At 34.8% G+C, this 15,629-nt stretch overlaps 2 protein-coding genes across 2 annotated transcripts; both read right to left on the bottom strand.

Annotated features, from left to right (window-relative positions):
* Positions 1 to 2,101: 2,101 nt before the first annotated feature.
* Positions 2,102 to 6,285, bottom strand: LOC135138566 (uncharacterized). The gene is made up of 12 exons (XM_064068548.1): positions 6,039 to 6,285; positions 5,325 to 5,501; positions 4,944 to 5,000; positions 4,817 to 4,887; positions 4,658 to 4,736; positions 4,506 to 4,557; positions 4,170 to 4,357; positions 3,752 to 4,094; positions 3,377 to 3,683; positions 3,014 to 3,317; positions 2,507 to 2,955; positions 2,102 to 2,167 (listed from the first exon to the last, which is right to left on the bottom strand). Exons 1-12 carry the CDS (start codon positions 6,283 to 6,285, stop codon positions 2,102 to 2,104), a joined length of 2,340 nt encoding a protein of 779 aa, XP_063924618.1.
* An 875-nt stretch (positions 6,286 to 7,160) lies between these two features.
* Positions 7,161 to 13,565, bottom strand: LOC135138565 (uncharacterized). Its single transcript, XM_064068547.1, has 3 exons — positions 13,494 to 13,565; positions 12,304 to 13,381; positions 7,161 to 7,342 (listed from the first exon to the last, which is right to left on the bottom strand). Exons 1-3 carry the CDS (start codon positions 13,563 to 13,565, stop codon positions 7,161 to 7,163), a joined length of 1,332 nt encoding a protein of 443 aa, XP_063924617.1.
* Between the last annotated feature and the right edge of the window lie 2,064 nt (positions 13,566 to 15,629).

The following is a 15,629-nucleotide window of genomic DNA, read 5'->3' as shown; positions in this document are numbered from 1 at the left end:
TAATAAAATATATTTTTTAATATATATGTTCTATCCTAACGTACATTCAAACTTTATTTCTTTTTTTATTTTCTAATTTCAACGCTTACGAAGTATTTTAAAATGAGTAGTACGGCGTGGCCGACTCTGCCGCCCCTGAAATGTATGATACTTTGGTCACATGTTTGTAATGATACATAAATCGGACTATAGGAAAGAATTGCAATTAAAACTGTATTCATCATTTTATTGTTATCATCTGTACAATAACAAGCAACAAAGTAATGACTGTATTCATTATGCTAGAAACTTTTGATCTGTTTATATAAAAAAATCCAGCGCCATTAAAATAGGGCCGATATTTCGAAAAAGAGCAGATTGACACTTTTTGGTTTAATAAATGTCTGTTCTTATGTAATATAAATAGAATTTCATCATATATGTAAATAATGGAATCATACAACCATATAATATGTAGCAAACCTACCTAAAAAAAAGTCAATGTCCTGGAATTTAATACTGAGCAAAGCAAATATTACTCAGAAAAAAAATGTAACGGAAAAAGCACACACGATGAAGAATATGTCCCAAAGTGATGTGTAATGAAACCCTGTTAACAAAAGTTCTACAACCATGAGAGTGGCGTTTACAATTACGAAAATATGTAATAGAAGTACCCATCCAAACATATCATTAAATGCGTCAACACCTTGCTGAAGCGAGAACATCTTCACTGTAAACACTTCAAGTGACCAAAATTCACTGGCGTGATTTTCGCGCAATAAAATCATGTGATTTCTGTATTTTTCGTGTAACATGTGTGCAAAAACATAAACAAGAAACAGATAAACGTACATTGAATATACTCTGAATATTTCTATTAAATCTATTCTTAAAAAAAGCATACCGACCAAAAATACTAGACTTAAAGCCCATATAGTAATTCCAACACAAAATACAAAGCATGTGACTGCGAAAGCGTAAAAATAATGTTTCCTTTCGTCATTTTTTGTACATTCATTATTTAATATGTTTAATAAATCCAACCATCTGTTGTACTTGGATATCATCAGAACAACGAAAATATAGAAATTATGAACGTAAAGAGTAACATCATTAATTAAGTGAAACATGATCTTTAAATAGTTCAGGTTTTGGAAAGTTTTACTCTTCACGTATTGCCCATACAAAAAAGCGATGGTGTAAATAAAAAATGCAAAATATTGTTGGTTTTTGTGGGGATTGCTAAACATCATATTGTTTGGTGTTGGTGGTGTTAGTTTAAATACCGCTCCAATAGAGAAAACAATTTTTAAAACTTGCATGTCACTTGTAAGTGCATAGGTTGTTCTGAGTAGTTGTTGTTATACGCATTAAATATTCCAACAACCTTGATATTGATCAACGAATGCTTTTTTATTCTGTACCTTCGAAATTATTTGTTATCAAACGGAACAAACAACGTTGAAGAAAACAGACTACTACATATTTAAAACTCTACACGTTGAAGTAATAATAAACTCTTAATTAAAATGTGTACAATTTTAAGGACTATTCAATTGCACTAAACTTTATCGACTATTTTAACAAAAACTTCAGTTTTGTTGCCCTTAATAAGTGGATTTTTATTTCAGCTACATTTAAATTTAAATTTATTAAACCAAAAGAAATTGGATTTATTTGTTAAGGAGTATCCTATTGTAGGTATATAGAGACAGTTACGGAGATCTTTTGTAAGGCAACTTACTCCTCTTATCGAAACCACCAAAACGCCCAGACTTTTGGAGTCATCTCCAAATAACTTAACCATTAAAAACACGCATAACCTTGCGATTACGATGTTTTGTTGGTCCGTCTAAATTCCAGTTTGGCCACGATATTCAACTTACACCGCCAGGCAAAATTGGCCCCAAGTACTTACTCTAGGCACCGTCGTCACTCCGCTGCCCGATGGCTTTAATCGTGTAGGTTATCGCTGCCTCAGTTAACTATTTATTATACACCTGTGCAATATTCTGCCCTCGTATCGGCTAATCGGGAAATATCTTAGCGGTGGATCTATTAAATATGGCGGATATCCCGCCATTTAATAGATAAATCAGTTCCGGAAAATACAGTAAAGTCACACAAATCCATATGGAGTCAAACGAGTGTTGGGTGCTTTCAAAGATATTAAGACAGTTGCAGGCTATACCAAAAAAGCGAAAAATAAGTTCTCTTGTCCTAATTGATATGTATTAATAAAAACGAGCACGTGTTGATTTGTATTTATTAGGTCACTCACAATTCATGTCTTACCTACTCGACTGTCTGTCTCCAAGAGGACGAGTCCTTACAAAAAACATCAGGATGTTTTGCTGATGCGCAGTGGCATTCCTTAACATCTTATTATTAACCTACTTCCTACTTAACCTACTGTATACTTAATCTACGCCTTGATTAATACATTACATATCCCGCCTAAAATTAATTCCTAATCTCTGTAACGTGCTGGGATGTTACAAGAACGCTTTGGTCTATCGCGTACCGGGATAACTGGAATAGGGTTGAGTTGCGGTTCAAGAGATGGTGTTTGTTCTAGTAGTGGCGGTGTGGCTGATGGCATTGTTGGTTCCCCAGGCATCTTCCTTTGTGGTACTGCTTTGTTTGTATTCGCTGGCTGTACTGTCTCTGACTTGCTGTCCTCAGTGCTTGGTACTTCAATTCTTTTTCTAATTTGGTCAACGTGTCTCTTCCATTTTTGTCCGTCTGGTAACTCGCACGTGTAGTTTCGTGGTCCCAATATGTCGATGACCTTTGCTTCCTGCCAAGTTTTGGTGTTAGGCTTCCGATAGTCCCGAATCCATACTATACTTCCCTTCTCAAATGTTGGAGAATCTCGACCTTTATGGTTAAATTGCCTTCCTGTGTCTCGATTTGTGCCAGGTCTCATTAAGTTGAGCGTCGTGTGCAAATGTCTACCCAGCCTCAATTTCGCTGGCGCTTCATTCGTTTGACAGTGCGTAGAATTTCGCTGCCTTGAAGCCTTTCTTACAACTTCTTACTGCATTTTCTGCCGGTCCATTTGTCTCTGGTTTGTACGGCCGTCCGGTAACGTGCCTTATTCCATTTCTTTTAAGGAAAACTGAAAACTCCTCTGATGTAAGCTGTGCACCGTTGTCTGATACCAAAGTCTCTGGAATTCCCCATCTTGCACATGTTTCCCTGATTTTGCTAATTGTTGCAGCGGACGTGATTGAGTTCATTTTAAAAATTTCAGGCCATTTACTATAAGCATCCAACATAATGAGGTAGTGGCTGTTATCAATCGGTCCAAGGAAATCGATGTGCACTCTTTGCTACGGACCGTTGGTCTATTCCACGGAATTGGGATCGTTTTCTGAGGTTCCTTTGCGACTTTATTGTTTGGAATGCAGCTACGAGCTATGTTCTCAATGTCCTTGTCCAAATTCGGCCACCAAAAATAGGCTCTGGCTATAGATTTCATTTTGACAATACCCAGGTGACTGCTGTGTAGTTCCTCTAACAAGTGACGCTGCAGCTTCCTGGGTACAATTACTGTGTAGCCCCACATCAGACATCCTTGTTCGCAGGTTATCTCGTCTTTCCTCTGGACGAACGGTTTTAGGAAATCGTCTGGCCACCCCTCAGTTACGAACTTTACGATCTTACTAAGCGTGGGATCACGACGTGTGGCGTTCCCTCTGCAATTACTAGGTTAAGATACGTTGTCTCCGTAACCTCTTCAGATTCGCCTGGTGTTTCTGAGCACAATGGATGTCTTGACAACATGTCAGCTACACTGTTCGCCTGGCCTTTGACGAACTTGATTTTATATTGGAATCCAGATAGATAGAGTGTCCACCGTTGGAATCTAGCTGATGCCATTTGTGGTATTCCCTTTTGCTCTCCAAAAAGGTAGATCAGTGGCTTGTGATCCGTGTGTATTTCAAAGCTATGCCCTACTAGATATGTCCTAAGTTTTGATGTCGCCCAGTAAATCGCCAAAGCCTCTTTATCAAGAACCGAATAATTACCTTCTGCATTGCTTAAAGTCGTGGAAATGAAGGCTATTGGTTTTAAGTCTCCATTCATCATCTTGTGAGATAAAGTGGCTGCAATTCCATATTGTGAGTCATTCGTTGATAGAATTATCGGTCGTGAAGGCTCGAAGTGCTCTAGTACCCTACCTGACGCTATTTCCTGCTTAATGAGGTTGAACGCTTGTTCGCAACCATGATCCCAAGCAAACTTCCTGTCGCTTTTTAACAGCTCGTAAAGAGGCCTCATTATTCTTGCAAATTTTGGTACAAACCTGCTATAGTAGTTTACTAAACCAACAAAGTTTTTACCTGCCGCACATTCCTTGGCCTGGGTGCTTCAAGCATGGCTCTGATCTTGTCCTTATTGGTCTTTAATCCTTCTCTTGAGATTATATATCCTAAATATTTTATTTCATTTTTGAAAAATTCGCACTTTGATAATTTCAAAACAAAGCCTACCTCTTTCAACCTTAGAAAACTTGCCTCAAGTTGTTTTTGTGTTCTTGTCTGGTTTTGCCAGTGACTAGTATATCATCTAAAAAGTTGGTCACCCCGACGAGTCCGCTTTACGTTTGCTCTAATGTGCGCTGGAATATTGCGCTTGCTGGTACAATCCCAAAAGGCAGCCTATTTACCTTGTATAGACCCTTGTGCGTGCTCCATGCCAGTAATTTGGCTGATTCCTGGTCCACGACTAACTGTTTGTATGCGTCGCTTAAGTCAATCTTGGTGAACGATTTACCCCCATTCAACTGCATAAATATTTACTCTATTCTAGATAAGGGGTATTTCACCTCCCTGAGATGCCTGTTCACCGTCACTTTGTAATCGCCACAAATTCCGATGTTACCATTTGCCTTTAATACTGGAACAATTGGTGTTCCCCAGTCTCCTTGCTCAATGGGAGAAATTACACCTTACTCTTCCAACCGCTGTAGTTCTGCTTCCACTTTTGATTTATAGGATAAGGGTAGGGCTCTAGGTTTGTGATAAATAGGTTTGGTGCTGTCGGATTTGAGTTCAAGTATAAACGTCCTGTGCTTGTAACATCCCAATTGCTTCAGTATTAAGTTCCCTGTAGTACATCCGAAATGTCCGTGATTGTGCTGAGGAACAAATTAGACAGATATATCCAGCAGAATTTTTCTACAGAAACAAACTTTGCTTTGGTGGATAGTTCTTGCTTTCGAGAATTTTTTTATTTAATTACAACGCCTTAATTTTTTAAAATAACTTTCAGCTTTCCTATTTTCTCGGCTTTATTTAAGCTATAATCTCGTGAGTAGGAATCAGTTGATGCACCTGCTTTCAATTCAGAACTACTATCTTTAGTTATTAATTCATTATTCATTGTCTGCAGAGGCATTAATAAAGCAGAATTTAAGTTAGTTCGCACAGAAAATTGTTGAGTGTCCATATGAAGCTGAGATGTGACTCTGAACTCTTTTGGTAACCACGTGGTAAGTGTCTCAAAGAGGTCTGATAAACACGTGTCAATACTTACTTAGTTGGCATTGCTTTGAAAAGATGTTAAACTTGTTCTTTCAATAAAGTGGCACATATTAATTGCAAACTGTCGTGGTTTATATGTAAAACACATTGTATTCCGAATATAGTACTATGCAAATGGTATTAAAAACAAGCAACAAATAGGTGCACCTGCGACATAACTGAAATTAAAATTGTTTGCCCCATTGTATTGTAATCATCTGTAAAATAACAAGCACAAAACTAATGACTGTATTCATTATGCTAAAAATTGTTGATCTGTTTATCTGAAAAAATCCAGCGGCACTAAAATAAGGCCGATATTTTGAAAAAGCACGAACTGATATATTTTCGTTCAATAAATTTTTCTTCTTATATAATGTAAACAGAATCTGATCATATGTGTAAATAACGGAATCACATGTCGATATAATTGGCAACAAACCTACCTAAAAAATAGAAATTAGTGTCTTGCCATTTAATACAGGACTAATGTTACCCAAATAAAAAATATAAGAAAGAACAAACATAAGGTGAAGAAGATATCCCACAGAGTGAAATGAAAATCTGTTAACAGAAGTTCTATAAATACAAGTGTAGCGGATACAACTGCGAAAATGTGTAACAGAAGGACCCATCCAAATATGTCGTTAAATGCATCAACACTTTGCTGAAGAGACAGCATCTTTGCTGCAAATTTTTTCAGTGATCGGACAGAACTGGTGTGATTTTTACGCAGCATGATCAAGTGATTTCTGTATTCTTCGTGTATCATGTTTGCGAAAACATAAATAAGAAACATATAAACATATAATGTATATACTTCAAAAACATCTAGTAGCAATGTTTTTAGAAGAACCATACCGACCAAAAATCCAAGGCTTGAAGCCCATAGCGTAACCCCCATAAAAAAGATAAAACATGTGACGAAAAAAGCATAAGTGTAATGTTTCTTTTCTTCTATTTTTGTATTTTCATTATTTAATCTTTTTAGTAAAACCAACCATCTGTTGTACTTATGTATCATCAGAACAACTAAAATATAGAAATTGTGAACATAATGAGTACCACCATTAATCAAGTCCAAAATGTTTCTTAAATAGTGAAGGTTTTGGAAATGTTTGCTTTTTTCATATTGTTGATACAAAAAACCGACCGTGTAAATAAACAATATAAAATATTGCTTGTTTTTGTGGGGATTGTTAACGGTTAAATTTGTTGGTGTTGGCGGTGTTATTTTAAACACCGATCCAATGTAAAATACAATTTTTAAAACTTGCATGTCGCTTGTAAATGCATAAGTTGTTCTGAGGTGTAGTTGTTGTGCTTCGGATTAAATATTCTAGCAACCCTGATATCGATTACTCTAAGAATGCTTTTTAGTTCTTTACGTTAGAAATTTTTTGTTTTCAAACAGTACAAACAACATGGAACAAAACATAAATTAAAACTGTGCAAGTAATTGTAAATTCTTAACTAAAGTATGTACAATTTTGAAATTAACTATATACAAAAATAAACTTTATATCAAAAAGACATCATTTTAGTCCAAATTTTGGTTGTCCTCTAAATACAAATTTATTATTTAAAAAAAAATACAATTATTGTATAAATTTTTTATTATTATGCTTTACAACTATTGTTGTGTATTTAAAGTATTAGAGGGGGCCAAAATTCAGTCAAATCTGCGGTGCTACCGGTCGTGCTGCTGCTGTGATTCGCGATATTCTTCCAACTTGAATCGCTGCCCGAATGTCTGCTGAATTTTGAAAAAAGCCGGACTTGGAAAATTTTCCATATTGAGTTTTTTTTCCTCATTTTATTGTTATCATCTGCAAAATAACAAGCAAAAAAGTTACAACTGTATTCATTATCCTAAAAATTGTTGATCTGTTTAGAGGAAAAAATCCAGCGGCACTAAAATAAGGTCGACATTTTGAAAAAGAACCCACTGACACTTTTTGGTTTAACAAATTTCTGTTTTTATATAATAAAAACACAATTTGATCATATGTGTAAATAACGGAATCACATATCCATATATTAGGTATCAAACCTACCTAAAAAAATAAGAAATAAGTGTCTTGTCATTTAACACAGCACCAATGTTACCCAAATAAAAAATGTGACGGAGAAAAGACATACGATAAAGAAGATGTCCCATAGAGATGTGTAGTGAAACTTTGTTAACAAAAACTCTATGAACATAAGAGTGGAGTTTATAATTACGAAAATGTCCAACAGAATCACCCATCCAAACATATCATTAAATGCATCAACGATTTGCTGAAGAGAGAGCATATTTTCTGCAAGCTTTTCCAGTGATCGAATAGAATTTTTACGCAGTAAGTTCATGTGATTTATGTATTTTTCGTGTATCATGTTTACAAAAACATAAACAAGAACGTATATATTTGAAAAATGTCTATTAAACATGTTCTTTTAAAAATCGTACTGTCCAAAAATCCTAAGCTTAAACCCCATAGAGTAACGCAGGCACAAAAAACAAAACATGTAACGAAAAAAGCATCAACGTAATGTTTTCTTCCGTCTATTGTTGTATTGTCATTGTTTAATATTTTTAATAAAACCAACCATCTGTTGTACTTGTTTACCATCAGAATTACGAAAATATAGAAATTATGAACATAAACAATAACATCATCCACTACGTGAAAAATTTTCTTTGCAAAGTTAAAGTTTTGGAAAAGTTTGCGTTTCTCATACTGTCCATACAAATAAGCGACGGTGTAAATAAAAAAATGCAAAATATTGCTGTTTTTTGTGGGGATTGTCAAACGTCAAATTTGTTGCAGTTGGTGTTATTTTAAACACCGCTCCAATATAAAAAACAGTTTTCAAAACTTGCATTTCGTGATTATAAATACACAAATTGTTATGAGCAATTGCTCTAGTCCTTAAATATTCTAACAACCCCCATATTACTTCTTATTAATCAACGAATGCTTTTTTATTCTGTACCTTCCAAATTATTTGTTATGAAACGGAACAAACAACCTGAAGGAAAAAATTGATTACCATTTAAAACTGTGTGTATAATAATACGTTAACGCAATTACAGACTCTTAACTAAAGTACCCTTGTACAATTTTGGAGCAAATTGTGGGAGTTGAATAAGAGGATAATGAAGTTTAATATCAATTAATAACCGGTTTTATTATGACGACATCCGAGCAGACCGGACAACAACTCTGACTAATTTATGCCTATCGAGACTAGAGCTCAAGTCGCGAAAATGGGTGCAAGACTGGAAAAAATGGGGGCAGAAATGAAAGAAGAAATGGGCGCAAGAATGGAAAAAATTAACCAAAAAAGGGATGCAGGAGATGAGAAAATGAAGGCGACAATAGAAGAAGTGAATGGAAAAATGGAAATGATGGACACAAAAATAGACAAGCAAAAAGATGACATATTCACCAGCCTAAGTGAAAAATTCCAGAAGGAAGTGGAAGCAAACAAGAATGCAATAGAAGAATTCAGACAAGATGTGAAGGACCTAAAAACAAATTGGAACATATGGAAAATATTGTTGGACGAAATATAATTGCAATGGAAAACAACATGGAAGATCGAATAAAAACTATAGAAAATCGAATGAAGACATTTGAAAAGACAATAAAAAATACAGCAACCACTGGTTCCTGTTATGTGACAACTTGGTCATCGTACAAAAAACCCTTGGGAAGAAGAACAGAAAGTTACAGTCTTGGTAACAGCGTTGTGAGGTGCAGCGCTGGAGATACTCCAAACTCTGTCTGAAGAAGATAGAAACAGATACAGTGCCCTAACTGCTGCTCTGGAACTTCGATTTGGGGATGAACATCTAAACAAATTTTTGCCGCTGTTTTATATTGGTTTTAGAATATTAATAAAACCAGTTATTTGTTTATTCTAATCTCTTACGTATCTAACAACATTCTCTAAGCCTACTTCTATAACACCCCCCTTCTTAATTCTAATACTTAACAATTAGTACAAAATATAGTCTTTAAATCGCGAGGGTGTTCTTCGTTGTCTCTGACTAACACTTTGCTTTGGTACATCTATAAATTTGTCATCATCATTGTCGTCACAGTTAATAATAGGAACGTATTCGTTAAGAGAATCCCTTAAATGTATACTATTTCTTCTCAACAATTGGCCTTTCCTATCTTTTACAATATATGACCTAGGTTCATTACATTTCTTTACAATTTTTGCCGACTCCCATTTACCTCCCTTTTGTAAGGTAACATTTTAATTGTTCACAAAATTAGGTTTAGCTTTTGTAGTCCTGTCATAGTAGTATTTTGTCTGTTGTTGTTTGGTGTGTAATTTCTTGATTACATTGTTTGGATCAACTGTATTAAATTCTAAAGTACGTTGAGGAACTGGCAGTTTGGTGTTGATGTTTCGATTAAAAACTAATTCTGCAGGAGATAGACCTACACCAACAATTTTTGTCGATCTGTAAGACATTAAACCTGTTGTTAACTCACAGCTCTTTTTTAAAAGTGACTTGGCTAATTTTACCCCACTTTCTGCAAAGCCATTACTTCTAGGATAATGTGGACTACTTGTTGTTATTTTAAACCGATACTCATCCGAAAATTTTTTGAAACTATAAGAAGAATATGGCATATTATCAACTATCAGTAAATCCGGTATTCCAAAGTCAGCAAAACATTTTTTAAACTGCTTTATCAATTCAACTGAGGTTTTCTCTCTAATTGGAACTACATCAAGCCATTTAGAGTAATAGTCAAAAATTATTAAATAATTATTCTTTGCATATTCACATATGTCTGAACCTATTTTAGAAAATGGTCTACCCGGTAAAGGATGACTTATCAATGGTTCTTTTGCATTTGATGAACGATTTGATTCACAAATTTTACAACTTTTAATAAATGTGATAATCTCTTTATCATAATTTGGCCAGTATAATGCTTCTTTTGCTCGACTTAAAGTTTTATTAACACCGAAATGACTTTCATGAAGTAAATTCAACATACTTCTACGTAAACTTGGTGGTACTAACAACCTATTTTTAAACAAAATTATTCCGTCAACAATAGTCAAGTCGTTTCTAACACTATGATAAAATTTTAAAATTTTGGAATTGTCATCAATATCATGTATTTTATTGGGCCATTCAGTTAAACAATATTCTTTTACTTTATTTAGAACAGGATCTGCTTGAGTTTCCTTTTGAAATGTTACTTTTTTATTCTCTGAAATGTTACTTTTTTATTCTCTGAAATGTTTACAATTGCATGTATGTTATGTACTACTTCAAGCATCGATTCATCATCTTCCACTGGATCATTTAAATAATTTCTGGACAACAAATCAGCAACATGTAAAAATTTTCCTGGCATATACTCACATTTTATATCATACCGTACCAATTTTAATTTAATTCTTTGCAACCTAGGAGAAATGATGTCAGCAATTTTTTTATTCATTATTGAAACCAGTGGCTTATGATCAGTACAGATTGTTACTTGCTTGCCATATATATAATTATGAAATTTTTTTACTGCAAACGCCATAGCCAAAAACTCTTTTTCAATTTGAGCATAATTTTGCTCTGCTGTTGTCATACTACGCGATGCAAACGAGACTGGTCTTCCTTCTTGCAACAAGCAACAACCTAAACTACTCTTAGAAGCATGTGTATGTATCGTTATTTCTTTTTTATCATCAAAATTTGTCAGCACAGGTGCTACAGTAAGCATATTTTTGATTTGATCATAAATATTTTGATGTAGTTCAGTCCATGAAAAAATTACATTATTTTTTAATAAATTTCGCAATGGATCTGTAATTTCTGACAAATTAGGCAAAAAGTTTAGAAAATAATTAAACATGCCTAATACCTTTTGTAAATCTTTTTTATTTTTGGGTTCTTTTAATTGAATTATTGATTTAATCCTATCTGGATCTGGTTGCATGCCATCTTTTGAAAATAAATGACCTAAATATTTAACTTGACTTTTTCTATATTGTACTTTACTTCGATTAAATTTAATATTTAACTTTCTGGCTCTATCAATAACTTTATTGAGTATTGCATCATGTTCTTCTTCAGTCTCCCCTGCAATTAATAAGTCATCAATATATACAGTAACTCCCTCAATGTCTCCAAAATTGTTTGTATTTAATTTTTGAAACAACTCTGGTGCTGTTTTCAGACCAAAGGGTAACCTGTTGAATTGATAATACCCAAACGGACTACTGAATGTACAAATGTGCTGTGATTTATCATCAAGTTGCACGTGATAAAAACCATCTTTAAGATCTAGTACAGTATAGCAAAATTTATTTTTCAATTTTGCAGTTATTTCCTCCATTGTTGGCATAAGGCAATACCCCCTTTCGATATTTTTATTTATATCAGCTGGATCTAGACAAATTCTTAAACTACCATTCGGTTTTTCAACAATAACCAAATTGCTAGCCCATTCAACTGGTCTATTAACTTTACTTATTATACCTTTTTGCTCTAAATCATTTAAAGTCAATTTTAATTTATTTTTAATTGAAATTGGGACTCTTCTAGGTGGTCTGTTAACAGGGATCGCATTTTTTCTTAACAATATTTTATGTACACCTCCAAATTTACCTGTTCCCACAAACAAATCTTTATTTTCATCAAGAAAATTTTCATCAGTTAATGTTTTTAAATTATTAACTCTCTTGACGAGACCTAACTGAATGCACGCATTTAATCCCAACAAAGGTTGATTATTATTATTACACACATAGAAACTAATCCAGTGTCGTTTACCTTTAACAGTACAGTCCAAGTCAGTAAATCCTAAAGGCTTAATTTTATATCCTCCCCATGACTCTAACAACATTTTTGTGTCCCTGACTATCTTATTCATACACTTGAGTTGCCTCACTAACTTTTCTGGAATTGTTTTAACCTCCGCCCCAGTATCTAATTTCATTTTCACAACAGAACCGTACAATTTTACATCTTCATACCACGCTTTACCAACAGTGTTAACACCCGAACAATATTTCTTAATGCCTTCCACCATAAGCGTTGCTTCTGAACCACTAGCAGTGAATTCGTCATTCTTAACTTCTCTAACTTCCTTAACTCTACAACAAATTTTAAAGTGATTCATTTTACCACACCGGTGACACTTCTTTCCAAAGGCAAGACAATTACGAACACAATGCTTTGTTTTACACCTGGTACACAAAAATCTCGTTACTGTTTCTTGTTTCTTCTGACTATCGTCTTGCTGTTTCTTCTTATAAGTTTCTGAACTTGCATTCTTCTTCTGGAGTACTTCCACTGCTTTCGCTCCTTCTGTCTGCACCGTCTGTATATAGCCCTTGGCTGCTTCATTTGTTCTACACATGGTGACAACATCTGCTAGGGTGACACTTCCTTTAACAATTAACTTCTGCTGTACTTCTTTGTCAGATATTCCAAAGATTATCCTATCTCGTAGCATTTCTTCGGAGTCTTTGAATTCACATCTCTTAACTGCAGTCCTCAAATCATTCACAAAATGATCGAAAGATTCACCACACTCTTGTTTTCGATTGTAAAACAAGAATCTTTCATAAACTATGCTTTTCCTAGGATTAACATACTTCATAAACTCTTCCACGACCGTTTTATATACTTTCTTCTGTGCGTCTGTCAACTCAAAGTTACTATATATTTCAATACCCTCTTCTCCCAACACATTAAGCAGTATGGCAATTTTTACTGGAACCTCTTTTAGGCTTCCACCACTTGCCAGCATATAAACTTCAAATTGACGTATAAATTTTGTGAAATTTTCCTGCACATTTCCTTCAAAACTAAACTTTCTCGGCGGTTTGATATCCATTTTCTTCAACTATAATTATTCGTTCATCAAACTACTGCACCGACTACGCCATGTTTTATATTGGTTTTAGAATATTAATAAAACCAGCTTCTACAATTATTTGTTTATTCTAATCTCTTACGTATCTAACAACATTCTCTAAGCCTACTTCTACAGGGTGCCGCATCCAAGTCTGGATATAGGGAATTAACATGGGAATTGGTTTTTATTTTATAATGTCTCCCCAGATCACTTTAAAGCTATTATTGAGTGATGCCTTTGTGGAGGTCGAAGAGGGCTATCGACCAGTATTTTTTTCAAATCGTTGCATCGCGCTCATTCGCTGTAAAAAGGTTTTAATAATCGTATTTTGAAATTCGCGCCCGATCCGATTTGTCGCGAAATGTTCCGTCGCACTGTCGAAGTTCGGCGATCACGTCTTTGGAATAGGGAATGACCATGCAAAATCCAAATGTCAAAGTGAAGTTGGAAATTATTCTCAGAAATCAACGAACAACTCAAGCTGAATTATTTTATCCAGTGTGATGATTATTGTAAGTCAATTTAAACGGAATAAATGCACAACCAGCACAAAATAATTTATTAGGTTATGCTGTTCTACTGCGATTAGATGAAAAAGCGAGGGTCTGCTTGTTCTTCAACGGTTAATTTATTTAGTAGGTAATTTGGGTAAATTTCACTTTTTTTTCGAATCACTAAAGATTAGAAGTCAATTGATTTTACATTCGTTAAGCAGGGATGGAATTTTGCCACCTGGAAGCATGTTCGTTACAAGAAATTTTTGAGAGAGAAATGTAGAACATTGATTCATCAACATTTTAAAGTATTTTTCTCTATTATGAATGTGTTTTGGGATTCAGAAACTTTTGTATTACTGTTTTATTTGTTTATTTTGTTAACAACAACAAAAATAAAAATAATATTTCACAAAACAAAGTTACATTTATTTTCAAAGGTGATAAAAAGTAAATAAAATCAGGTGGGCACAACGTTTTCTAGGGATCTTAAAGAGATGGGATAGAAGAGTTTCAAAAAGCATCATGACAAAAAATTGAAGCCTAAGGACTACTTCTCACGTATGGAGTTTCACGAAAAAACGCTTGAGAAAATCTAGGCTGATGGAGAGTTTTTGAGGCACATTTGTTTTACTGACGAATGTTCATTTGGTCTTAAGGGAAGTTATAATCGTCAGAACGATCAAATTTAAGCATTACACAACCCTCACGTGGTCCATGACTATTGTTATCAATGGCGTACAACTGTGAGTGTATGACTGGGGCTTCTAGGACATCATGTCATTGCACCTTTTTTCATCGAATCCGGAATGAATGCTCAGAAGTAGGACAATATGCTAGCTCAGCAAATACTTCCTGGGACTCCAAGGGTGCGGCATCTGCAGCAGGTCTTTTACATCCAGGACCAAATCTCCAGCCATAGAGCTCTCATAAATGCTGTCTATTTGAACCAGTATTTTCCCGCAATGTTGGAATGAAAAATTTGCACTGCCCCATTGGCCTGTGCATTCGCCAGATCTAAATTTTTTCTTTGGAGATTTCTTCACAACCATCTGTATTCAAACAATACCAGCTATACAAACAGAGAAGCGCTGAAACAAGCAGTCCAGGAATATTGTCTTCAGATTGCAACTCAAATGCTGATCGACACACTTAGGAGTTTTGAAGATCGGCTTACTTACTGTACAGCTGCTGAGAGCAGTCTTTTTGAGCAATTCTTGAAAATAGTGCAATACTTCTCCAGATTCGTACAATATTTCATTACTTCATTCATCAACAATTGTTAAGTTTTGTTATTTGTAGTTATCTAAATGGTTCATTAAAAGGTTCTCTTCAAAAGCGCCAGCTGTTTTGATGGTCAATCTTATCATCACACAATAAGAAAAGCGGGCCCTCGCATTTTCATCTAATCGCAGTAGAACATGGCATTTTAATGAGATTTTAGTAATAAAGACTCGACCAGCACCAGCAACATAACCTAATAAAATATTTTGTGCAGTTTGTGAATTTATTCCGTTTAAATTGACTTACAATAATCGTCATATTGAATAAAATAATTCAATTTGAGTCCTTCAGTGATTAACTGAGTGAGACAGCGCGAGTACATTCCTAGCTTGAGGGCTCCCAGTACATGTCAAAATGCTGCCGATGGGGTTTTGAGGAAGACCAGCTGCTCTAAGTCTTCATCTCGGGATTTTTGGATACGGTCTGCGTGTAGTTCCGAGATGGCTCGTTTAACGGGG

The sequence above is a fragment of the Zophobas morio genome, unplaced genomic scaffold (assembly GCF_036711695.1).
Source record: "Zophobas morio isolate AGI-343-1 ecotype UQ-CSIRO unplaced genomic scaffold, CSIRO_AGI_Zmor_V1 ptg000030l, whole genome shotgun sequence".
In the NCBI taxonomy this organism is placed as follows: domain Eukaryota; kingdom Metazoa; phylum Arthropoda; class Insecta; order Coleoptera; family Tenebrionidae; genus Zophobas; species Zophobas morio.
This window is presented reverse-complemented; position numbering and strand designations above follow the sequence as displayed.